This window comes from Anser anser (genome assembly GCF_964211835.1).
Source record: "Anser anser genome assembly, chromosome: 1".
In the NCBI taxonomy this organism is placed as follows: Eukaryota; Metazoa; Chordata; class Aves; order Anseriformes; family Anatidae; genus Anser; species Anser anser.
In genome coordinates, this window is record NC_139720.1 from 215393374 (window position 1) to 215419427 (window position 26054).

Below are 26054 nucleotides of genomic sequence, written 5' to 3' on the forward strand. Positions count from 1 at the left end.
CTCAGCTGCTCTGAATCCCTCACACCATGTTTGAGTTTTGTGCTTGTTATGGCCAGCACCCATGCAGCTGTCAATTTCCAGTGTAAAGATGTTCTCTGGCTATAGCTGGTTTGCACTGGAAAACAGAAGAACTATTCTACTGGATGAAACTAAAGGTCTCTTCAGTCTCTTATCCTGCCTTGAAGACTGGCCGTTAATGGGCATTTAGGAAGGTTATTTGCAGTTGATCCTTCCCTTGGCACTTAGTGCAGTGTCTAGCAATCAGCATAGAAGCTTCCCAGGAAGGCCACACCTTGGCCATCATGTTTAATAAAAACCAATGAATTTCTCATGCATTAATATGTTTAATACTTTTTTGAACACACACATACACACACACACATATATATATATATACTTTTGGCTCCCACATCATCCAGTGTCAATGAATGGAATCATTCCAGATTTGTCTTCTCTCCCCTTTTCGTTATCTTATGGACCTTTCTTGTATTGCCTTATTGTCTCTTCTCAAGGCTGAAGTGTCCTTGTCCAATAATCCTGTTTCTGGAGGGATCTATTCCACACCTCTAACCATGCTCACTCCAAGATATTGTTTAGCTTTCATAGCTCCTCTTCCTCTCTCTCTCTCTTTTTTTTTTTTTTATGTGAGACATCTAGAAATAACAAAATTATGTCAGGACCAGGTGGATGAGTGTCATGAAGACTCAGTGTATTCAGCCACAAGTCTGGCTGTGAGGTTTAACAACCAGATAGGAGCAGGCAAGTACCTTAAGCCTGTGCTTGTAAATTATCTTCTCTTTGGTGCTGGAGCCAGCTGGTACCAGGAGGTCTGTGATCAGGCCAGCAAACCCCTTGGCCTCTAAAAAGAGGTGACCACATGCAAACTGCCCATGGAGGTTCCTGAACCCCTGCCTGGGAGTTGCTGAAGTGCTGTTGGCTCAGGTCCGCACCATACCAGGGAGCACTACAAAAATTTACTGGTGTTGACAGTGGGCAGTGCCCCAGTAAGGCCTAATTTCCTACTACAGAAGTATCTCTTAGGTCCAGCGACTGGATTTACCATAGACACCTCATACAAGAATGAGGAAAACCGTTAGATTTGCCCTTGTATGCCTTGGTCTGGCAGCCGCAGAAATAGGGGTTAATAGCAATTTCCACCTCACAGCTGAGGTGGTAAAGATAAATTTATTACCACGAGACATCTAGATACAACAGACTTCTGGGACATCTGAGAGGATATCTGCTAATGCGTCTGTGTTTGGCTTTGTAATATTGAGTTTGTTTTTATTGTGCAACATATTATGATTTTAATTAAATATTTCATGTCTCACTGGTTATGAAGAGAGGACAGCCAGCACCATTTCACCTCTGTTATTCCCTTGGAGAAATGCTGCAAGCACACTCCTTGCAAAATTTATTATTATTTGCATTACAGATCCATTCTCACAATAAAAATTGTGTGTATTGCCAGCATGCTGCAGCATTGGCAGCCATAAATCACAGGGAGCTATAAACATGTCGCCCAATAAACTATCAGGAGAAAATCACGCCTTGCTGGGAGAGCATCATAAATGGAAAAGATCATTTACTTCACACACTATTTTCACTCGTACGTCTCATGCTGTTTACGCACGGGGAGCTCGGGCTCCAGCGGCTCCCGATTGATTGGCTGCGAGGCCAGGACGGGCCAGTCCTCGGGGCGCCTTATAAACGCTGCCCTCCCCATGCTGCGTGTGGACACGGGCTCTTCCTCTGCATCGCAGGTTGTAAGGCACACGGGCCCCGCTGCTGCGCCTGGTAAGTTCCCTGGGCAATTAGCGTCCTCTTCATCACAAGCACATCGCACTCCCTATTTTCCTAGTGCAGCGGCTGTGGTTTATGGGGCAGGAGTCCTCGTGGGCGGGGATGTGTGCCTCCAAAGCGCTGTCGGGGATGTCCACAGCACCGCAGGGGCCCCGTGGGGCTGGGAGCGCTGGGTGGGGTGGGTGGCTGCAATGTCAGCACTGCTGGGGAGTGCTGGCATGCAGCAGAGCTGAGATACCACTGGGGATGACCCAGCCATTGTGGCACCGCTCGCTGAAGAGTGATGGGCTTCGTGCACAGGCCAGGCTGCGCTCCCACTGTCTGATGGCCCAGCTCAGCCGGTGGGAATGGTATGTTCCTGTTCTTGCCTTTAAAGTCAACAGGAATTTGGCTTTGGGGGTGCTGTGTCCCCAGAGTCCCTTTGCTAAGTGTCCTTTGCTGAGTGGCTGACCCTTCATTCAGATGCTCAAAACCAGATGTCTTGGTCTCATCCTTCCCCAGCCCCTGCACTTGCCTAGGCTGAGGAGATGCCCTTAAAGCACCAAGACTTTGCTGAAGCTCCTGCATGAAAATCAAGGTCAGACAGACAAGAAGGTGGCCTTTGAGTGATGGAGAGTGAAGGAGGGTGGTGCAGCTGGATCGTGCCCTGAGCAGGAGCACAGTTTTCTGTTGCTCCTAGGCTGGCTGTGAATGCTGCTCAGGTGCTGCCATTAATCTTTAAATTCATACCCTCCGGTATGGGCATTGGCTTCCTTGTCAGGGCTGCAGTGTGAAAAGTGCAATTGCTTCCCCTGTGATAGTCAGCTGGGACATGTAACATATGTGTGTGTTATATGTATCTATACACATGTAATATACATATTATGTACATAGATGTACACAAACATGCATGCATGTTTTTATATTTTATATATTATAAGTATTTTACACATTTATACATATTTATTTACTTGTATACATACATATATCCAAGCATAAAACATGGAGGGGAAAAAAATGCTTGGAATGAGATCCCTCTCTGTAATCCGTACGAGCACACAGCAAAGCAGACACAGCTCAGAGAATAGAAGACCTGGTAAAGCCAATTTCTTTTAGTGTTGTGTAGCATGGTAGGAGTTGCCAGTGTCAAAGTCAGTTCTGCATGGAGGCTTTCTTGCAGGAGAAGAATCCCTGACAGATCTGTTTGGTCGTGACCAGTCCTTTCTTTCCCAGTGTGCACTGTCTTTCCTCTTTATCTACTTCCATAACCCTGGAAAACTGTTGAATCTCAATATCTCTGAGGGTCCTGGATATCTACTGTATGATGCTCTAAAGGACACAGTTAGACATAGATGCATGCGTACACTTTTATTTTGGATTTTTTTTTTTACACAGTCTCCAGGTGAGACCAAATTGCATGAGTCTGCAGATTAATTCTCACTGATCGGATGCTGTGGTATCAGCAGAAAGAGACAGGTCTTACCTTAGGGGAGGACAAAGCTGCCAACTGGGACCCAAGGTTCCTCTGCACAGCTTTCTTTGCCAACCTATACCACTGTTGATGTGGTAGGGAAAGCACCAGCTGCCCTGTGGCGGACAGCTTCACCCATGTCTGTGTTGCCTCTTGCTCTGACAAGGATCTCCTGTGCCTTGTCCCTTCGGCAACTGGCAGCGGGGCTGCGTGCCAGCCAAGGCAATTCGTGATGCTGATGTGTGACTTTGCAGCGATGACTGAGTGGAAAGGAAATGGCTATGGGGCTCTTCCGCACTTGCCATCAACTACATTCTGCTTTTGCCCCAGAGCAGGAAGATGTTTATTTATCTTGCCAAGCTTTGGGATTTATTTGAGGTTTGAATCAGGTTACAGGTTGAGAATCTAATGGAGCAAAATCATATTAGGAACATAATAAATATGTTGTGGAGGATATGTGTGTTTATTCAAAAACGAAATGTGTTGTGGTAAATCCTCTTGCTCATAATTCAGGTATGTTTTGACTTGCTTTTTTCATATCCCACAGAAAGTACATTAAGTCTGAAGCCACAAATATTTATTTTCCTTTAAATGGCTCTTGTTTTCCACATCTGCTGCTTTTCTCCATCCACCGAAACAACCTTTCAGTCACAGAAGGTCCAGAGAGGGCGCAGGAAACCCATTAGCCTCTCAAGCATCCTAGGGTGCATTGTTGTTCATGCAGGATAGGTATCTGGATAGTGTTGAGACGGCTGAATCCTACAAGAGGACTGAAACCTATGGTAAGAGCACATGCTCATAAGCTGGTAGGAAAATTCAGGTTGGAGATACTTCAGATCTTGAGTCCAATATCCTATTCAGAGCAGGGCCAGCTAGAAGGTCAGATGAGGCTGCTCAAGGCTTTATCCAGTTAGGTCTTCAAAACTTCTAAGATCACATCACCTTCCTGGGCGACCTGCTCCAATGCTTGACCATCCTCATGGAGGAACAATTCTCCCTACATCCAGTCCGAACTTCACTTGTTTCAACTTATACATGTTGTTTTGTATCCTTCTGCCACACACTGCTATGAAGAGAATTCTTGATAGCCTCTCTGTAGGTAGGGGAAAGCCAATTTCACATCCCTGAGAGGTCTTCTACAGGCTGAACAAGCCTCCTTCCTTGACCTCTCAGCCTGGGGCATTGCTCTTCTGAATTGAGATCAGTGATGTTTAATTGCCTGATTCTCTGTTGTATTTTCTCATCTGTTTCTAATGTTGATATCTTAACTTACACCAAGACGTAATTTTCACCATCTTCAGGTCCTTCAATCTCCAGCTAGCACCAAAACCAAACCAGTTTCTTAGTAGCTTAGTCTTGGTTGGGATGACTGTAGAAAAAGCATTTTTTTACTCAGCAAAGCAATTCAACCTGTGGAATTTGTGGACAAAAGTAAAGTAGTAGCACTCACCAGAAACATTTTAAATTTCATTTTAAGAAAAACAAAATCTTTTTATTTTTAAGAATAAATGTTCATTCTTTTCCTTCATTTTATAGTTTAATGGACAGCTGAGAGTGTAGTCGTATGTCACACTATGATAATTCTAATGATGGCTTAAACAGCACAGAGGCATCTGCCTAGGTTGGTGGGGAGGTGGAGGGATGTGGGGCTTGTCATTATGCAGTTCTGCATTCAGTGGAGAGTCCAACTATACGGAGTTTCTGTTGTTGATTTGTTTTAGGTATAGGTCATGTGAGATCTGAGCTGGGATGGAGCATGACTCACATACCACGTGGGAATTCAATGGCTCCTTCTATCAGCCTTCAGCTTTCCTCATGATGGGCATCCCAGGCCTGGAAGCCCTTCACCACTGGATCTCCATCCCTTTCTGTGCACTCTACTTTATTGCTCTCTTGGGAAACTGCCTGATCCTATTCATCGTAAAGAAGACCCAAAGTCTTCATGAACCAATGTACTACTTCCTCTCCATGCTGGCAGTCACTGACCTGGGCTTGGTTTTATGTACATTGCCTACTACTCTGGGCATTTTTTGGTTTAATATCCGAAGGATTGGGTTTGATGCTTGCCTCACTCAGATGTACTTCATCCATATACTGTCCTTCATCGAATCCTCTGTGCTGCTGGCAATGGCGTTTGACCGCTTCATTGCCATCTCTCATCCACTGAGATATCCATCCATACTGACCAAGACAACTGTCATAAAAATAGGTCTAGCAATTATATTGAGAGGCATGGTCTCCCTCCTTCCCATACCCTTCTTGCTCAAAAGATTAAGCTATTGCGGTAAGACCGAGCTTTCTCATTCATTTTGCTTCCATCCTGATATCATGAACCTAGCATGTGCAGATATAAAGGTCAATGTCTTCTATGGTATGATTATTCTCTTATCAACTGTGGGGATGGACTTAATCTTCATTGTGCTTTCCTACATCCTGATCATTAGAACTGTTATCAGCCTTGCAGCTAAGGAGGAGTGTCTCAAGGCTTTGAATACATGTGTCTCTCACATCTGTGCTGTCCTAATATTCTTCATCCCAATGATCGGACTGTCCATGATTCATCGCTTTGGAAAGAATATTCCTCCTCTAGTTAAAACTTTGGTGGCCTACACTTACCTTATAATTCCCCCTGCTCTCAACCCCATTATCTACAGCATAAAATCTAGCCACATCCGTGAGGCTTTGTTCAGGGCACTGTGGAGGAAGAGTGAATCAGACTGGTAGCTTCTTCCACCAATTCTGCCAGAGTGCTAGTGGACTGGTTTCGTGGTCAGAGTTAGTGGACCGGTTTCTTGGTGCTGCATCCATGGGGATCACTGCCAGACAAAGGAACTGCAGATCCACTCAGACACTGTCCCTCAACCCAGAGCTGTGATCTTCCATGTTTTGTCCTAGCATGATCTTTCATCCATTCCAACAGCCTGTAAACACCCCAAGCATTTATGATAGTGATATACACAAATGGAAGCCCCAATTTGAGGGAGACAATTACAGGAAAATGGTCTTCTCTTTCAAGCTACACAATGGGGTGGATCAAGGAATATCTGCAATGCATGTTATGCATGTTATCCAAACTCTAGTAGACAGTGTGTAAACTTGACTTGGACTCCCTTGAATGGGCTGATTGCTCCCTCACCATATGTCACCAGATAGCTGAAGACATCAAACTACACTGGAGCTCCACTTGGCTTGAGCCAAGAGCTTGAAGCCACTCTGAATATCTCAGCCTTTTGGTCAGCTGGGAACACCCCACGAGATGGAGCTCAGTTCCAGAGTTTGAACACAGAATTTTCTGAAGGTCATGTTAAGTGAGCCCCCGATACTCTTAGTCCTCCTTAAAAAACAGCTCAACCTTCATCTTCATCTGTGTCTCTAAACTGCCACACACATCTACAGTGTTAGAAACCATGCTGCTTTTGCACCTTGTTTTTATTTCACTGAACCTTACTGTCTTACCAAGTCTAATGTTCCAGCCATTGTCTTGCACTGAATGTAATGTATGTGTACAATATTTTCAATAAAAGACATGTATTCATTGTAAAAGGTCAAAAGATGAGATAAAGTTTTTGTTTTTCCTTTTCTTCTTTATTTCTGTTTGTATGATGCAGAGATTATAGGTTGGAGTTGCTTACAATCTTCAGGATTTGCTCTACTAGAGCACAGGATTGTATTAAATATACTTCAAGATGGTACCTTGGGGCTCTTGCTGAAAAAGAGGGGTTTCAAAAATGTAATAGGAATGGTTAATCTTCCCGGCATTATGGGTCATGTACTACAAACATCCAGCTGAGAGCCACCAGGCACCAAATGTACCCCTCAGAGAGATGGGAAGTGGAGGCCTCTAGGGGCAGGTCACAGATAGGAGGTAACAGTGTCTCCCAGCATTGTTTTCCTCTGCTATGAGATGGGCCTCAGCCAGCAGAACAGAAAGATTTCGCAACCCTCCTGTCTTTCTTCCTCCCACAGACAGAACAGAAATACTCCAAATCTTTCATGCCTCCAAAAGATGGAGCTGTATTTTCATTGGTCTTAAGCCATATTGCACCACAGTATGATAAGGACATAAAACAATTAGAGAGTGTCCAAAGGAGGGTTACAAAGATGGGGAAGGGTCTGGAGGGCAAGATTCATGAGGAGGAGATGAAGACACTTTGTTTGTTCAGCCCACAGACGAGGCGGCTGGGGGGAGGCCTCATGGCGGCCTGCAGCTCCCCCACAAGGGGAGGCCTCATGGCAGCCTGCAGCTCCCTCACAAGGGGAGGCCTCATGGCGGCCTGCAGCTCCCCCACAAGGGGAGGCCTCATGGCGGCCTGCAGCTCCCTCACAAGGGGAGGCCTCATGGCAGCCTGCAGCTCCCTCACGGGGGGAGCGGAGGGGCAGGCGCTGAGCTCTGCTCTCTGGGGACAGCAACAGGACCCAAGGGGACGGCATGGGGCTGGGACAGGGGAGGGTCAGGCTGAGTGTTAGGGAAAGGTTCTGCACCCCAGAGGTGGTTGGGCACTGGGACAGGCTCCCCGGGGATGTGGTCACAGCACTGAGCTGCTGGAGTTCAAGGAGCATTTGGACAATGCTCTCAGACACATGGTCTGATTTTTGGGTAGTCCTCTGGGGACCCAGGAGTTGGATTGAATGATCCTTGTGGGTCCCTTCCAACTCAGGATGTTCTATGATTCTATGATACTTTGGTCAGCTTGAAAGAAGAAATGTTCAGTATTCACCTTGGAAGAGTGAAGCAGCAAAGGGTGTAGGGACAGGATTGAACACTGGAGCTGGGCTGTCTCTGCCTGTTGCTAAGCACTTCATATTTCTGATGAATATTCATATTTCAGGGTTGGTGTCTTTTTCTGTTCTGCTTTACTCATCACTGTACCTAGAAAAAAAAAGAGAAAAGAATAATGAGGGAACCTCTCTGTAAAAAATGAAAAGGGAGAAGGGAAGATTCCCAAGCGGAGGATTCCCAGGACACTCTTTACTTTGTGTTGTGCTAGTTATTTTGCCGAGGATCCCTTTGGGATCTTTGCTGAAGATCCCTTTGGGCCCTTGCACAGGGTGAAATATTTTTCAGTAGAACACCATCATAACCTCTGCCTGGCCAGTAGGCACAGCAGCTCCTGCTTGCACTGAGACTCTTTGCTCAAAATATATAAGGTCCAGCACCTAAGGCATGGTGCTTGTAGCCAGCTGTTACCAAAGGACTAAGGGAACAAAGAAATCTTTCAGCAGAAAAGCCTAGAAAAGAGCTTTGCTGGGGAGATACTCAGCTCACAGGATCCTTGCACAGTACTGCTCCCAGGCTGAAAACTTCCAGAGAGTTTCTTCCTGGACTAGTGTGTTTCTTGGCTACAACTGTTCTCAGAAGCAGCAAAAGCCCGAGGAATCTGCCATGGCAAGCAAATGTACATTTGGGTGGCACTGGAGAGCCTGAGGAAAGCATGTAGGAGATGTATTAGCACAGCTGGAGACCACAGCGGAGTGAATCTTGCAGTGCATTTGGTGCACTTTCATCACCCAGTTCATCAGAGCTTCATCTGTCTCCCTGTTTGCTTCCCAGCTGGTGTAGCTGAAGGGCACCAAGCAGATGTTCAGGATCTGAGAACCTTTATAAGGTACTGTCTTTTAGGAACATATGTTCAAAGATCTTTGTGGCTGCCTCTGGGAATGTGAAAGTTAATTGTGGTTTAACAACTGTTGTGAGGAAAAAGATAGATGAGCCACTTAAACCTGCTAATTCCTATTCTGTGATGCCCTGAGCTCTGCACTTTGTTCCATGCTTACAGTACTTGCCAACAGATCTATTTCCTATGAGGCAGAGGAAGAGCCATGTGAGATATATCACAGGTATGTCTTAATGAGGAGAGGAAGAGGGAGAGGGAGAGGGAGAGGGAGCAGAAGGGTGAAGTGAGAGGAAGAGAGGGGAGTGTGGAAGAGGAAGGTTTAAGAGAAGGAGGGTAAAGAAAGAGGGGAACGAAAGCCATATATAGTTGTGGAGCCTCGCTGCACACCCTGCCATGCTCTAAGCCTTTGTCTACACCATAACTGGAAGAGGAATAAGGACAGTTCTCTGTCCTGGAGACACCTCAGACACATCCACATCCGTCCGTTCTCCCTCCCCCAGGCAGGGTGGCTGTACTCCACTGCCTGGTGGGCATCAGCCCTGGCCAGTGCTGTCCCCTCACCTAAGCCAGGGCATGGCCTGGGACAGGGCCAGTAGCCAGCAGCCGGGGCTGTCCCTGGAGTCAAGGAACCGGCTGATGGTGTGGCTGGCAGGGGGATGAGGCTCAAGCCATGTTCTCCTTAATGTAGCACAGGTTGGTCTGACTCCACGCAGAGCGAGCGCCTGCCCAGACCAACTGATTTAGCCAGGACCTGTGTGTATTTGTAAACAGAAAGCAGCTGAGTTACAAGCAGGTACAGCTGCTTACAAGTGATGACAACCAGCTAGAAAAACAAAAAAACAAATAAACAAAAAAAAACATTTCCACAAACCATCAGTTAAGTTGAATTTTTTTTTTCAAAAAAAAAATGCTTAATGTTTCTTTTCTCTTTTCCCTCTCAAGTAATATTTTGGCTTGAAGTGTACTTTTTTGGGGGAGGGGGGATGATAAGGAAAAACAAATGCAATCAGTATGACTTTCCAGGGTTTTAAAGGCGAAAAAGTTCAGATGAAAAATTCTGATCAGCTCTAGTAACAGGAGAAGACAAGTATCAACAACACTGGGCACTGTATTAAGAATATTGGCCCATTTCCCAGAAGTACTCATCTTTTGAAATCTGCACATACAGATCAAAATCTTTGGGAGACATCACCCCGGAGGTGAAAAGCTCCAAGACACTGAATCAGAGGGTTGGGAGAGAGGTCATGACGCAGCTACCAAAACGCAGCAATTCACAACAAGGAGTTGCAATTACTAATGCTAAATAAAATATAGAAGAGGTAAAAAATATTTCAAGTCAAGTTTTATACAGTCTGTTAGGGTGCTGGAAGAGGTTCCATATCTCATTACCACATTTTGAGTCTTCAGGGGCATCTGGTATGGTCCCTGCCACCATCCAGAGCAGGCTTGACTCGGCCTGGTAGCCCTCTGTACATGGCTCCTCCTGATTAGGTTTTGCACCCAGAGAAGAACCCCTTCCTTTTGCTCAGGAGAACACATTGCACCACAGGAGTGTCATGGGGCTGCAGGCTGCTCTGGTGGAGAGCACAAACAGGAAAGTTCATCTCTGAGCTCATCTTCTTCCTTAATTCCTTTGGCCCTACTGGCAGATGTCCCCGCAGATCTTGCAGCACCTATGTTTAGAAAGCAGCATATTTCCTTGAAGTCATCAGGCCAAATCCATCACAAGTGTCCTTATGTGTGTAACCCTTTGGGACAGTTTACATAGACATCATCTGGTGGAAATGAGTGGAGATCACCTCTGCAGCAAACTGGTCCCAACTCATTAAGAAAACAGGTCTCATTAAGATAGCCTTTCATGAGTGTTTCTTTTCAGAAAGTTTGAAATCACTGGAGACTTTGAAAAATAAGGAAATGGCTCAAAAGGCTTTTGAGGAGGTATATATTCCCCTCTCACTGCCACATTAGAGGTGGGAGCAGTGGAGAGGATTATTCTGTGGAGAAGACTGTCCCATTGCCTGGGAATGCCAGCTTTATCCCAGGAAGTTGGTCTCAGGCAAATTTTGGCTCAGTGGGACAAGTTTGGTCAATGTTTATGAAAACTTATTGAGATAAAATAAATAAATAGCAGCAGCTGTGGCTGCTGCTAGTGGTCCTCTGGCTTGGGTGGTTCTACCGTCTCCATGTGCCCACTCCTTGCCAAATGCAGTTACTGGGGCTTGCTAGTGGGAGTATCAGCCAGGAAAAATAAATCTGCATTCACTGGTGTTTGTAAAGGTACAGATCCAGTTTTCATCCCTACAAAAAGCAAACTCCTTATGTACCTGGTCTTCATTACACAAGATATTCAAAATTGTTAGTTGCTTCTGAAAACCTCAGTGCATTTATCAATGCCAAAGAACTAATGATGAACTGGAACATCCAGGGATTATTTACTTTGTGTGTGCGTCTCTCCCAGTCACATTCTCTCAAAAGAAATGAATAGGAAGGCAGATTTTTTGCAATGAGATTCATACTATAATTACACCTCAGTGGCTGGCAGGTAAGTTGGCTCAGATACTTGTTGGCAATTACTGAAGCAGTTTGTTCATTTCACTTGCATCTTAACATAAGTGGTTTGCTGAAAAATTCATTTCTAGAATAGCTTTCAGGCAACTTGATGGTAACAGTCCGCCTACGCTGTTTTTAAAATGTGTATAAAAAGCTAGTGTATGAGCTTTATTTATCATAGATTCAAGATGGAAAAACCCCACATCAGGGAAATAAACTATGATTGCTATTTTAGGGCAAGTGCTTCATCACAGATGTGCAGCAAAAAAAAAAAAAAGATTTTTTTTGCAACCAAATGCTACTTTTAAAATCATTTGTATTAATAGCCTGCATTAAAAATATTCTGCATCCATGTTTTGCACGGATAGTACATGAAATCCATTATCAGAAAGCTCAGTAACGCTGCAGATAGCAGTTCTGTGAGAGTCAGGCAGGGTCTGTGCCTCTGTCCCAGGTCCTCCGGGGCTGCCCCAGGCAGGCTGTGATGTGCGGCTCTGGGGCTGTAACACCGATGTTGCTTCAGCAATTGGCAATCTCTCCCAACACTTTTAAACCCTAGTATTTTTTAAAATCTAATCCCTGAGAATAAGAGGGCACCCAAAGCAAATGCTTTTGCATATCTTCCCGATCATTCTACTTGTGCCACAGCACTACCGGAAAGTTTACAAATACAGAATAAGGTGAATAATCATCAGATTTTTCTCTCTGCAGTTGTTCTGATATTTCCATCTGTGTTTTCAGATACAAAAGGATGAATCCCCAATTTATGTGCACAAACAAACAAATATGTGCATCTCAGTGTTTGTGCTGCACTACTGAGGACCGTGGGAGGCAGCACAGACAGTTTCACAGAGTACATTTCTGACAGGGCAGAACAGCACATATGGAAAAACTCAAGCAGAACTGAAGTTTAACAGGAAGCACTAAAAAAGTGTTTTCTTTTTTTTTGATGTTGATTTAAAAAAAAAAAAAAGAAAGAAAAAAAGTTCTGCTGTTGGGTTTATCATTTAAAATGTTGATTTAGCAGTGTTTTGCGTTTAAAAGAATTCAAGCAATTCCTGTTCAGTTTCAAGGGCTGCTCGGTATGCATTGCTGTATATAGCCATACTGGGCTAAAGAAGAAAGAGAGGAGCTCTCCGTATTAGTACGGCAACTATAAGATAGCACTGCATTTCACAGTCACAGCCCCATGGGATTCATGGCCATGGGAAAGGATTTATAATGCTGCTGTTTCTTTTTCCCTTGCAGTGAAGGACGTGCCATGGCATAGCATGACTGCACTTCACACTGTGTGCCATGCCCTTCCCCAACAGCTCTGACCTCAGCCCATCCTCCTTCATCTTGGCCAGCATCCCAGGGCTGGAGGCTGCCCATTTCTGGGTGGCGATCCCTCTGTGCTCCGTGTACATCATGGCTGTAGCAGGCAACTGTGCAGTGCTGTTCATCGTGAAGACGGAGCCCAGCCTGCATGTTCCCATGTATTTCTTCCTCTGTATGCTGGCTGCCATCGACCTGGCCTTGTCCACATCCACAGTGCCACGTGTCCTTGCCTTCTACTGGTTCAACACCAGGGAGATCAGCTTCAGTGCCTGCCTCATCCAGATGTTCTTCATACACACCCTCTCGGCCATTGAGTCCACCATCCTCCTGGCCATGGCTGTGGACCGGTATGTGGCAATCTGCCACCCACTGAGACATGCTGCCATCCTCACCAATGCCACAACAGTGAAAATAGGGCTGGCAGCCATGGCCAGAGGAGTCGTCTTCTTCTTGCCCTTGCCTTTGCTCCTCCTGCCCCTTCCCTTCTGCAGCTCGCGGGTGCTGTCACACTCCTTCTGCCTGCACCAGGACGTGATGAACCTGGCCTGCGCCAACACTACCCCCAGTGTGGTGTATGGCCTCACCGCCATCCTGCTGGTCATGGGATTGGATGCCCTCCTCATCTGCCTCTCCTACCTCCTGATCCTCAAGTCTGTCTTGCGGTTGGCTTCATGGAGGGAGAGGCTCAAGGTGTTCAGCACCTGCATTGCCCATATCTGTGTGGTCCTGGCCTTCTACGTGCCGCTGATCGGGCTGTCTGTGGTGCACAGGTTTGGGAAGGACCTGGCTCCACTCGTCCATATCATCATGGGGAACATGTACATCCTGGTGCCTGCCATGCTCAACCCCATCATCTATGGGGTGAGGACCAAACAGATACAAAGGAGGATCCTGAATTTAATTCACATCTACAACAACAGAACTGCCTAGTGTCTTCTGCTCAGCTGTCGTCTCCTGTTTCCTCACAAAGCTTCAAGTTGTTTTACACTCAGGGTCTTTGGAGCGGGCGCTATCCTCTGTGCAGCACCCAGCACATGGTAGGAGACTCAAAGGTGCTACCACAAGGTAAAAGGTAAATAGCAATTGTAAACTCCTTTCAAGAGTGCTTACCCCACCAAACCTAGAGTGAATCTACTACAATGATCTGAATCCAACCCTGATCCAGGAGGTAATGTAATGGGAAGGAAAAATGGATCAGCAAACTAATAAAAAGTCTTGACGTTGCACTTTGTTCCCTTCTCCCCCACAGCATTTGCAGAGCTGAGTGAATACTACAGGTGTTTTTTTGGAATGATTTAATTACTTCATGGTTTGTGCTTGTGACATGTTCACTTTCCAATAATATTTTAGCAAAATTTTTGGCCAAAACTTTGTCTGTAGGAACTACCTTTAAGTAAAATAATTATACTCAGTAACATTATAGATGCAGATATACACTTAAGAAGTCCTCCACCTGTGATCTTGTTCTGACATCTTGGGCATCCAGTTAAGGCAGCTCAGCCACCTTGTAGTAGACACTCTGGAAAAAATTTGGGCCCAGAGTTATTGGAAGTGATTTTGAACACAATTTCCATTAATAATTATATTTAAGAAAATGACGGTCTCACAAGAGAAAAAATAACAAGTTCTAAATGTGATATTACCCAGCCTAAGGAAGCACTGTTTCCAAGCTGAAGGTGTTCTGTACTTTTGACATGTACCTTTTGACTCCATGCATACATATTTCATTTTTTTTCTTATATTTCCAAGATATTCCACATGAAATTAGGGATACCTCACAGCCCTTTCTCCCTTTATTCTCATGACTTTTCTACCAGTGGGACACTACTACAAAAATCTCTTAATGCTATGGAAGCCAACAAGTCTTAGGGCCAATGAAAATAGGCCCTAAGGTGTGAAAGATAGCCTAGATGATTCTGTGATTCAAAATGCATTTGTTTTGACAGGCCTTCACCAACCCATGGGCTTATATGTCAAAAAGTAACATTACAACAATGTTTTTCTGGGGAATGAAAAAGGAAAAAACATTATATCTAACATTTTTCAGCGACACCATTTCATATTTTGTAAAAAGGTTAAAGATCCTGGGAAGGGATGTTAGAATCATAGAATCATTTAGGTTGGAAAAATTTTTTAAGACCATCAAGTCCAAACGTTAACCCAGCCCTGCCAAGTCTACCAATAAACCATGTCCCTAAGCACCACATCTATGTGTCTTTTGGAGACCTCCAGGGATGGTGACTCAATCACTTCCCTGGGCAGCTGGTTCCAATGCCTCACAACCCTTTCAGTGAAGAAATTTTTCCTAATATACAACCTAAACCTCCCCTGGTGCAACTTGAGGCCATTTCCTCGTCCTATCACTTGTTGTTTGCGAGAAGAGACTGATCCCGACCCCGTCACAACCTCCTTTGAGGTAGTTGTGGAGAGTGATAAGGTCACCCCTGAGCCTCTCTAGGCTAAATAACCCTGGTTCTCTCAACCATTCCTCATAAGACTTGTTCTCTAGACCCTTCACCAGCTTTGTTGCCCTAGATATGTTGTGTAATAGGATTATGTTTTATAATAGGATTATGCTGTATATATGTTATGTAATAGGATTTTACAATGAAACATACAGATTTAAAGGTGTTCTCATCTCTTTCTTTCCTAATCCACTGAAAATGTTTATGCTCTTTGTCTTCCCTTCTTTCTATTTATGAAGCTGAAAAAAATAGGAAGAAAAAAAAAACAAAACAACAACAAACAAGCAATCTCTTCTTTTTCCTCTTGGTTTCAACTCTCGTCTTGTTATTGACTATCGTAAACTGTGTTCTTCATCCTTGAGGCAGCTGTGGAGTCTACCTCCTTGGAGAGCTTCAAAAGCCATCTGGGATGCATTGCCATGGGCAGGGACGTGTTTGCTGCTCCTACATACTGACTCTGCAGCAGCCCCTGGAATTCCTCCAGTGAGAGGGCTGCGTGATCTCTGGTTTGAACACACTGGTACACAAGTGAGTTACAGAGAGCAAGTCATTTGTGCACAAAACGCTGCATGTGAGGATGACCAGAGCAGCACTGGGTACTTTTAAGAATGCTGATCTACACTCCATCAGGAGGCCCAGGTGCTCTTGAACGCAGATGTCTCTATCAGTAGAAGATTATCACAGAATCACAGGGTAACTCAGGTTGGAAGGGACCTCGGGATATCTCTAATCCAAACTGCTGCTCAAAGCAGGGGCAGCTCTGGGGTCAGGCAAGGTAGGACAGGGCTTTATCCAGCTGGCTATTGAAAGCTTCCAAGAATGGATGTTGCACAACCACTCTGGACCTCTATTACAGTGCTTGACTGTCCTTACTGTGGAGAAGTTTCTCTTTATATCCAATCTGACCCTCTCTTGTTTCAACTTACGCTTGTTGTTCTCCCATCCTTTTGCCATGCCACATTGTGAGGAGCCTGGATCCATCTTTCTGACAACCTCTTCATGGGTAGAGGAAGGCTGCTCTTCTGCTCTTGGGTTGTGCCTAAGCCTTTTTTTCTCCAAACTGAACAACCACATTCTCCCAAGCCTCTCCTCATGGAGCATTGCTCCAGCCTCAGGCATCCTGGCAGCCATCAGATGAACATGGTCCCCTTTGTCAAAGTTTTTGCTTTTATGTTGGGGCCCAAAACTAGATACATTGTCTACATAAGGCTTAGCGAGTGCTGAGTAGATGAGTGGGTAATCCCTCGAGGGCATGGCATATCACTCTCTGGAAAGGTCAGCCCAGAGTCCAAAACAATGAACACTGGAAGAGACTACTAGTGAAGGAGGAAAGAGCAAAACAAAAATTACAGAGCATGTTGTGGTGGTTTTACCTTGCTAGGCAGCTTAACTCCACCACAACCGCTCTCTCACTCCCCCTCCTCAGAAGAGGGGAAGAAGAAAAGGGGAAGAAACAACTCACAGGTTGAGATAAGGATACTTTAATTAAAGGAAAAATATAATTATTAAGGAAAAATTATTATTAATTAAATAATGTAATTAAAGGGAAAAAATGGACAGGGGAAAAGGGGAAAAAACAACAAGCAAAGGCTGTGTGGAAGTGCAGAGGAAGAAAATTCTTCTCTACTTCCCACAAACGAGTGATGCTTGACCATGTCCTTGCAGCAGGGCCTCAACGCACGCAGCCGCTGTTCGGGAGGACAGATGTTTTCACAATGAGAGCCCTGCTCTGCCCTCTTCTTCCTTTTCCCACCTTTTATTGCCGAGCATGACACCTCACGGCATGGGATATCCCTCTGGTGGGTTTAGGTCAGCCGCCTGGTGACGGCCCCTGCCCACCCCCTGCCCACCCCCAGCCTGCTGGCTCTGGGGGTTGGAGGAGTCCCGGTGCGGTGCCAGCACTGCTCAGCAGCAGGCACAGCACCGCTGTGGTACCAGGGCTGCTCTAGCTACACGTGCAGAGCACAGCGCTGCATGGGCTGCTGCAGGGACATAACTCCGTCCCAGCCAGACCCAGCACACATGTAAATCTATACCAATTCACAAAATGCAGTGGAAGTATGCCTGATAGTCAAGGAAAAATTCAAGAGCCCTCCTGCCTCGCTACTGGCAGGAGTAGGTGTGCAGATGTGGCCGCAGTTCTTGCCTGGAGCAGCAGGACAGGGAGCCCTGCACACTTGAGAGCTTTGTCACTGTGTTGCCTGTGGTGTTTGGCAGGGCTTTAATCACTGTGGTACCAGGTACATTCACCAGCACCCGTTCAGATTACACATGGGAAGTTTGTGGGGTTGTGCTTTGGGGGATATTAAATCCAGGAGTATCCAGGAGAGACCTTCATGGCACCCTGTCCAGCACAGTTCTGTGTGTTGCACCAAGGGGGTCATCCATCTTATCCCTAACATCTACGTTTGCTAAAAGAGGTGTCTTACCAAAAACACATGCTGTTTTGCTTTAGGGCCTTCAACTGACGGATAATACACTGCTGTCTGGTGCAGTTTCTTCCAATTGCCAGCTAACACTGAGGTAAAATGGGCATCCTTTTTGCAGTCTGCATTTCTGTAGCTTCAGGCTCCATGAAAAACATCTTGTTGTAACCTTTCCTGATAAATAAAAACGCATTTTATTTCAAAATAAATACTTCCATTTAAGCAAGTTACGAGTAGTTGCCATCTGGGACTTAAAGGCAATTTTGACCCCTGCCACTTTCGTCATATTTTGTTTTATTAGGTCTTAGAAGGCTTAGAAGGGCAACAAATTTTCATAAAAATGAAAACAATCTGTACCTGCCTAATATGATTTGGGAAGTGTGAATGAGTTTTTCAGACACACTATGGATCTAAAGTCTTTTCAGATAGCTGTGGCATTGAGAAATGGCTCCTGCTCATTCCCCATATGTTCCTTATTTTGTTTCCTTTTGTGTTGAGAGAAAAATTAATAAAGAAAAATGAATGAACCATCCTGAAAATGCTGTATTTTATTTCCTAGCCATCCATTTCTCAGAAAGACTTTTAACAGAGTCTCAGAGCAGGGAAGCATGATTAATTTCTGCTGGGTACAGATGAAAACTATGTAGGGTTCTCACTTTCCATCTTGTTTTTCAAACTGCAGGCACAGTGTTGCTTTCCTGGGAAAGAGAGAGGATATGACTTCTTCCTTAACATGTGTTTTTGTGATGACTCTGACAACCATTTTCCAGCTGAATCATCCTTTGTCAGCACTGCCCTGAAACATTAGAAGAACCCAGCCAGAGCACGAGGTGTTGGAACCCGGGTCTCCTCCACAAGCAGGGCCAAGAGCCAGGGGTGGTGATGGACCGGCTTGGCTGGGCTTTCTGCTGGCCCCAGCTGGCTCCTGGAGGGAGAGGAAAGCACCAAATCTGTTGTTTCACCATTCTTCAGCTATGCAATGGGGATGATGGCACTGACTTCCCTATCTAAGCCTGTATTAGAGTTATGGATGAAATGTAATACAGAAAGGATAGATTGCTGTTCTTTTCAAAATATTTCATAATTCCTGCAGCTGCAATTTTAATTACAAACCCAGTTCTGTGGTTTAACCCTGAATTACACCAGCACTCCTGAGTCTCCTCCAAATAAACCCATTGTAAGAAAACAGATATAAAACTGGGCAAAACGTAGCTGTGTCTGTGAGGTAATCAGCACTGAGGGGGTTAAAAGCTGCCTTTTTCATTCTCTCTCTAACTACATGTTAATTAGCAGGGGAAATGCCGAGCTGCCTACTAGGACTTGTCTGACAAACAAATAAATATCTCCTGGTTTCTGCAGTGCAGAGTGCCTGCATGGAGACCTGCAGAAGACAGGTAAGTCTTTAGGGTTCAGGCAGAAATGTGTTGCTCTGCAATAAGGCTTTTTATGCCTCCACTCATCAAGGGCATCCTTTGCCTTCCCTTCTTTCTGCCGCCTGCAGCTCTCCAGCACAAGCGGTCTTGGCCCCAGGAAGATTTCTGAAGAGCCTTACCACATCAGGAACATTGGCCTATTCTGTGCTGCAAGGGCTTTTCAAGGGATGCTTTTCCTCAGGTATTAGGAAAAACCCATGAGCTGAGTAACATTCGGGGCTGAGTGAGCTGCAGCCTTTGCAGGAGAGGAGCAGACATTGCTGGAGCACTGCATTTATAGGGGGATTCACCTACTGCGAATTTACTGTGGTGCTGGCTCAGGATTTAGATCTGAAATCAGCTGTCTCACCCATGGCAAACACAGTGCCTCTGCTTACACAAGCAGGCAGGGTGGTGCAAAACAAAGTTTCTGTAGAGACGTAGGGCTGGTGATAATAATAACTTCATATTTCCACTGTGCACATTTCAAGGTTTACTTGAAACTAGCTCTTATCTGGTCTCCTGGTCTGGGCAGCCTTTGGAGATGGGGAAGTATCAGGTGAGCACTCTTCCAGCTCAGTTTGATCCAGGAAGAATCCCCAAGCCCACTTCATGAAGTGGGACAGAGAATTTAAGTGGAAACTGGCAGGATACTTGTTTCAAATTGCTCTCCTGAGCCAGCGCAAGCAGCTGCCATAGGGCTGGCTCTCTAGTGCTTCTAGACCATATCTCACTGCAGTCTGTATTTTGTACCAACCAGATCAGCTTGAGGGTGTTTGATGCTTTTTTACAGGATGTAAGAACCCTCACTGTAGGCAAGAGACAAGAGGGGTTTCATGTCATCCCTGAACTTTACCACCCCTTCCCATCCTCCTACTTTCCTCCTGGCTGGCATTCCTGGGCTGGAGAAGGAGCAGTTCTGGATTGCCTTCCCCTTCTGCATCATGTATACCATTGCTGTGCTGGGGAACATCACCCTTCTCATCATTATAAAGACAGAGCCAAGCCTGCATGAGCCCATGTACCTCTTCCTGGCCATGCTGGCCTTCACTGACCTGGTCCTCTCCACATCCACGCTTCCCAAAATGCTTGGTATCTTCTGGCTTGGCTCCAGAGAGATTGGGTTTCTCTCCTGTCTTGCTCAGTTGTTTTTCATCCACACCTTCTCATCGGTGGAGTCAGGCGTGTTCATGGCCATGGCCTTGGATCGCTATTTCGCCATTTGCTACCCCCTGCGGCACTCCAGCATCCTCTCCATGCCCGTGGTGGTGGCCCTTGGGATCCTGGTGCTGGTGCGTGGGGTTCTTCTGGTGAGTCCCTTCTGCTTCCTGCTCCACAGGATGTCCTTCTGCCAGCATCATGTTATCTCCCATTCCTACTGCGAGCATATGGCCGTGGTGAAGCTGGCATGCGGGGACACCAGAGTCAATGTCATTTATGGCCTCTTTGTGGCTTTTGTAGTGACAGGATTTGATATAGTCCTGATCTTTGTGTCCTACACGATGATCCTGCGGGTGGTAATGAGACTGTCATCCACAGACACACAGCTCAAGGCCTTTAGCACTTGTGCATCCCATGCCTGTGTCATCCTTGCGTTTTATGTCCCTGCCCTCTTCACGTTCCTCACCCACCGGTTTGGGCAGAGCATCCCTCCCCATGTCCATATAATGGTGGCCAATCTCTACCTGCTGGTGCCCCCCATGTTAAACCCCATCATTTATGGTGTGCGAACCAAGCAGCTCTGTGACAAGATGGTCCTCCTCTTCCAGCAGAAGGGAGTCTGACCCGTATCTACGGGCTGGAAGCTGTGCTCATAATTTACTGATGACCCTGATAAATTTGGCAAGTTAATGTTGTGACTCTTTGTTCACAAAGAAACCTTCCTCGATGACAGAGTGCATTCTTAAAGAAATCACTAGGTTATCCCCTCCGTTAACATTCTGCAGGAGGTTTCACTCACTGTGCAATGAAACTTGGCATAAAGGCATTCAGTCTGGCTTTTACCCTGCTGGGAGATGGAGAGTTCACCCCTCCCGGAAGTCATACTCCTTGCTGTTAAAACTCTTTCTCTGTTAAGGAAAAAAGTCTTCTCACAATTAAAATACTTCCAGTCTGACTGCTAGCCTGAGTATCACCAAAAGACCTTCCTGCAGCAGTTCTCATTATACGAAGAGTATTCCTTGGACTGTGTGATGGGAATGTGCTCAGATGGGAATGATGATTGTTCTTGCAGAAGGAAATGGGTAGAATTTAATTTTAAGCACTATCCCCCCCCCTTTTTTTCTAAAAAAAAAAAAAAAAAAAAAGGAAAAACGAAAATAATGCTTCACTAGCAAATTCCAAAAGTCCTATGTAAACATAAAGCCTTTAAAAAAATATCAAAATTTCTCACTGATGCAATTATTTGGAGTGACTTTTCACAGGGAGATCATTGCTAACAGGATTGCAAAATACCGAGTCAAGCATCCCAGTAGGCAGGTCAGCATGCTTTACAGAATCACTGCTCTACAGATGAGAAAGGTATGAACCAGAATGCAGTGAAGGTCAGAAGGGGACCTAAATTCAAGTCACATGTTACAGACATTTGGTCTATGTTTAGTGCAAACTGAACAGCACTGTCGGATAGAACGGAGATCTCTGACCTGGCCTGGCATTTCTTGGGGCTCTCTACCATCCTCGGCAGTCCTGACTGTCGTGGCTGCCCCCTGCCATGGTCCCTGCTATCCCTCTGTGAGCTGGTACCAGTGGAGAGGCAGGAGAAGGGGCCTTAGGAAGGGAAAATACATTTATGCTGAAGTGAAGTAGATGTTAGGCTGCAGACAAGACGGGAAAGAAATATTGTCAACTCCATTTCAGTGAAATACTTAAATTACAACTCAGTTCATTCTTTTCCTTCAGACAGAGCAGAAGCAGTGCTTCACAGACCAGAGGCAACAGGCAGGGCAAGGCAGTGGAGCAGAGACACGACTGCAGTTTGTCTACGAGCCAGCCTCAGAGCACTCGTGATAAAGCAGGGCTGCACCATTTCTGGTGGATTAATCCCCACCTGCAACCACCCTGGTGAGGCAGAACCCCCATTTTTCTGCAGGACACACAAAAAATGTGATTATTTTCATTTTCATGCCCTTATCTCAGATCAATGTCCATCCAGTTCACTGCATTGTCTCCTCTGGTGGCAGTGGGAGAGGTGTGAAATGACAGCAGGGGAGCTTTGTTGATCAGACGTGTAAAGGTGGCTGGCCGACTTATCTAGCGCCTTGCAACCTATGAGATACACGCACACAAGCCGTCACCATCACATAATATCAGATAGCACCAACAGCTTAGGCTACGACTGTAGGATTCCTTCTCTGCAAATAAACAGGGCTGGCAGAGAAATCTGGATCACTGTGCAGTAGGGCTGGGGTGGTCACTGGGGCGAGAGGGGAGAGGAGTGCCCTGCCGTCAGCGCTAGCTCTTCCTGCAGGCTGTCTGGAGAGGGTGGTGGGAAGGATCACGGATGTGGAGGTCTGTACCAAAACCAGGGACCCAAGCACACTTTCGTGGGACAGCATGGCTTTGGGGTGGAGCTTTGAAGCCCGAAGTTGAAAAATGGTCCCACTACTGAAGAAGGCCAAACCTGAACGTGTGGGTTGGCAGCTCGGTGCTTGCAGGAGGCCGATCTCCTGTCAATGGTGCCTGAGGTCACAGCTGCCCGTAGAGGGAGGTTTTCCCACCTTCACTCTCTCCTCTTGTTTTCACATTTCCCTGCTCCCCCAGAGGGGATTCCAGGAACATTTCCTCCTGTCTCCTGAACACCACATTCAAGTCCTGCTTTAATTGCATACCTAGTTTCTAGTCCCATTTAGCTGCTGGTGTTAACCCAAGGCAGTTCCCCGGTAGCCTCTGACCTGACACTGGTTTTCACTGTTACCAGCATGTTTGCATCATTTCCTTTGAGACAGTGGATCAGAAAACCAATCAATCAACAAACAAACAAAAAAACAGATGTGCCCAGTGAGTCTGTGAGAGTCCCATGGGATTTTGGGAAGCAGCAATATAAATACACATTCACTGGAGGCCTGGGGGCAAGATGCTCAGACAGGTCACATTTAGGGATTGCTCCATATTTAAAAAAGTTATCTGCTCTTTCTGGGCTGCTTTTCCTATATGTCATCTGTTAGATAATTTCTCATAACTTTGTTAGTGCTGCTGTAGTATAAGTGTTGAAGTGAATATTGCCTTCAATGGAAGGATGCACATGTAATGAAGAACCGTTTACCCCCAGACCCTTTCCTTGTCAGGGGGCAGTAAGCACCATTTGTCTGACTGGGGAGACATCGGGGTAAGGTGAACAGCCTTCTGGCAGTGCCTGTCCCCTCGGTGGCTGTGGGGCCCCGACAACCAGCTGAGATGCTGAGAGCTGCACTGCAGGCCCCTGTGCCCAGGTGAGGGAAAAGTGACCTGTAGGAAAGAACAATCCTTGCCTGTGTTACAGCTTGGCAAGGTGGCCATGTGGGACTGAAATCTTCTTTTCCCAGAACCCAGAAATGATTCCTGTGCACCACAGGGCTACAGGCTTGTGGTTTGGTCATTGTTTACTTCATTTATACCAGAAAATAGCATTTGCACTTCTGCATGTGAGAACACCCAAGTCCAAAACCTTTTGCTCTCAGGCTAGCAGATGTTCACAGCTGGTGAATGCCTGTTGCCTGGATCCTGCCAAATGTTGCAGCACTATCTGGTGCAAAGGCACGCATATCGAGTCTTTGCTGCCAGATTTACTTTTAGGGAAAGGGAAGGGAAGGGAAGGGAAGGGAAGGGAAGGGAAGGGAAGGGAAGGGAAGGGAAGGGAAGGGAAGGGAAGGGAAGGGAAGGGAAGGGAAGGGAAGGGAAGGGAAGGGAAGGGAAGGGAAGGGAAGGGAAGGGAAGGGAAGGGAAGGGAAGGGAAGGGAAGGGAAGGGAAGGGAAGGGAAGGGAAGGGAAGGGAAGGGAAGGGAAGGGAAGGGAAGGGAAGGGAAGGGAAGGGAAGGGAAGGGAAGGGAAGGGAAGGGAAGGGAAGGGAAGGGAAGGGAAGGGAAGGGAAGGGAAGGGAAGGGAAGGGAAGGGAAGGGAAGGGAAGGGAAGGGAAGGGAAGGGAAGGGAAGGGAAGGGAAGGGAAGGGAAGGGAAGGGAAGGGAAGGGAAGGGAAGGGAAGGGAAGGGAAGGGAAGGGAAGGGAAGGGAAGGGAAGGGAAGGGAAGGGAAGGGAAGGGAAGGGAAGGGAAGGGAAGGGAAGGGAAGGGAAGGGAAGGGAAGGGAAGGGAAGGGAAGGAAAGGAAAGGAAAGGAAAGGAAAGGAAAGGAAAGGAAAGGAAAGGAAAGGAAAGGAAAGGAAAGGAAAGGAAAGGAAAGGAAAGGAAAGGAAAGGAAAGGAAAGGAAAGGAAAGGAGAAAGGAAAGACGAACGGTGCTTACTGCCCTCTGTTCTTCTGGTCGCAAGTGCTGGACCACTCAAGTTGTTCCAGGGAGGTTCAGGCTGGAAATGAGGAGACATTTCTTCTCAGAAAGAGCGGTCACGCATTGGGACAGGTTGCCCAGGGAGGTGGTGGTGTCACCATCCCTGGGGGTGTTCAAGGAAAGGTTGGACGTGGTGCTTGGGGACATGGTGCAGTGGGTGACATTGGTGGTAGGGGGGTGGTTGAACCAGATGATATTGGAGGTCTTTTCTAGCATTAATAGCCCTGTGATTGTGTATGCACCCAACTTCATTCAGCTGTCCTATGAAGATGTCAAGGTGAGTAGCATGTATGGTTAATTTGTCCTCCTGGCCACCTGTGGGCTAGACTTGCTGTCTATCATGCTGTCCCACATCATGATCATTAAGACTACAGTGAGTATTGCATCAAAGGAAGAGAAGGTCAAGGCCCTGAACACCTATGTCTCTCATATCTGGCCTGTTTTGATTTATTATATCCTGATGATTTGCTTGTCTATTGTGTAAAGGTTTGGGAAACATGCCTCTCCTCTGGTTCATGTCTTCATGGCCAATATCTACTCCTTGTAGTAATCCTTGTACTTCCTGTACTAAATCTCATTATTTACAGCGTAAAGACTAAACTGTTTCTCAGAGATAAACACAAATTTCTCACTACAAGAAGGCACTGATGTCATACAGAGAAGACACAAGGTTTTGCACATGTTAGAGCACCTGGTGAATAATAGTTTAAGTACTGTCTACTCCATTGTATGGGGTCTGGCTGGGACGGAGTTATGTCCCTGCAGCAGCCCATGCAGCGCTGTGCTCCGCACGTGTAGCTAGAGCAGCCCTGGTACCACAGCGGTGCTGTGCCTGCTGCTGAGCAGTGCTGGCACCGCACCGGGACTCCTCCAACCCCCAGAGCCAGCAGGCTGGGGGTGGGCAGGGGGTGGGCAGGGGCCGTCACCAGGCGGCTGACCTAAACCCACCAGAGGGATATCCCATGCCGTGAGGGTCACGCTCGGCAATAAAAGGTGGGAAAAGGAAGAAGAGGGCAGAGCAGGGCTCTCATTGTGAAAACATCTGTCCTCCCGAACAGCGGCTGCGTGCGTTGAGGCCCTGCTGCAAGGATGTGGTCAAGCATCGCTCGGTGGGGGGAAGTAGAGAGGAATTTCTTTCCTCTGCACTTCCGTACGGCCTTTGCTTAATTTTTTCCCCCTTTTCTCCTTTCCCTTTTTCCTTTAGTATTATTATTTAATTAATAATAATTTCCCCTTAATAATTATTTTTCCTTTAATTAAAGTATCCTTATCTCAACCTGTGAGTTGTTTCTTTCTTTTTCTTCTTCCCCTCTTCTCAGGACGGGGAGTGAGAGAGCGGTTGTGGTGGAGCTCAGCTGCCTAGCAAGGCAAAACCACCACATCCATCCTATCACCTCTTTGTTGAGAATCATGAACCTTTAAACTCTTTATGTAGCTGGTGAGGTACACCCTGTTTGTAGGCACCCACCACTCTCCTTGCTGCATAGAGGAGTGTTGCTCTATCTACAGCCTTGTAAACATTTATCCCATTCCTGCAG

At 46.3% G+C, this 26054-nt stretch overlaps 2 protein-coding genes across 2 annotated transcripts; both read left to right on the forward strand.

Annotated features, from left to right (window-relative positions):
• Nucleotides 1-1029: 1029 nt before the first annotated feature.
• LOC310892240 (uncharacterized protein) lies at nt 1030-21591 on the forward strand. The gene is made up of 3 exons (XM_083819704.1): nt 1030-1797; nt 12667-13662; nt 19857-21591. The coding sequence occupies exons 2-3, from the start codon at nt 12715-12717 to the stop codon at nt 20823-20825; spliced, it is 1917 nt and encodes a 638-aa protein (XP_083675830.1). The 5' UTR covers nt 1030-1797; nt 12667-12714; the 3' UTR covers nt 20826-21591.
• On the forward strand, nt 4860-6827 carry LOC310889566 (olfactory receptor 51G2-like). Its single transcript, XM_083817163.1, has one exon. It carries the CDS (start codon nt 5003-5005, stop codon nt 5975-5977), a length of 975 nt encoding a protein of 324 aa, XP_083673289.1. The 5' UTR covers nt 4860-5002; the 3' UTR covers nt 5978-6827.
• Nucleotides 21592-26054: the final 4463 nt, after the last annotated feature.

What these genes read in the sequence shown, in the direction of transcription:
- LOC310889566 (XM_083817163.1), top strand. Translation starts at nt 5,003, where the DNA reads ATGGAGCATGACTCACATACCACGTGGGAATTCAATGGCTCCTTCTAT.
- LOC310892240 (XM_083819704.1), top strand. Translation starts at nt 12,715, where the DNA reads ATGCCCTTCCCCAACAGCTCTGACCTCAGCCCATCCTCCTTCATCTTG. An exon ending in ACATCTACAACAACAGAACT is followed by an intron (nt 13,663 to 19,856) that starts GCCTAGTGTCTT and finishes CCCTCACTGTAG; the next exon opens with GCAAGAGACAAGAGGGGTTT.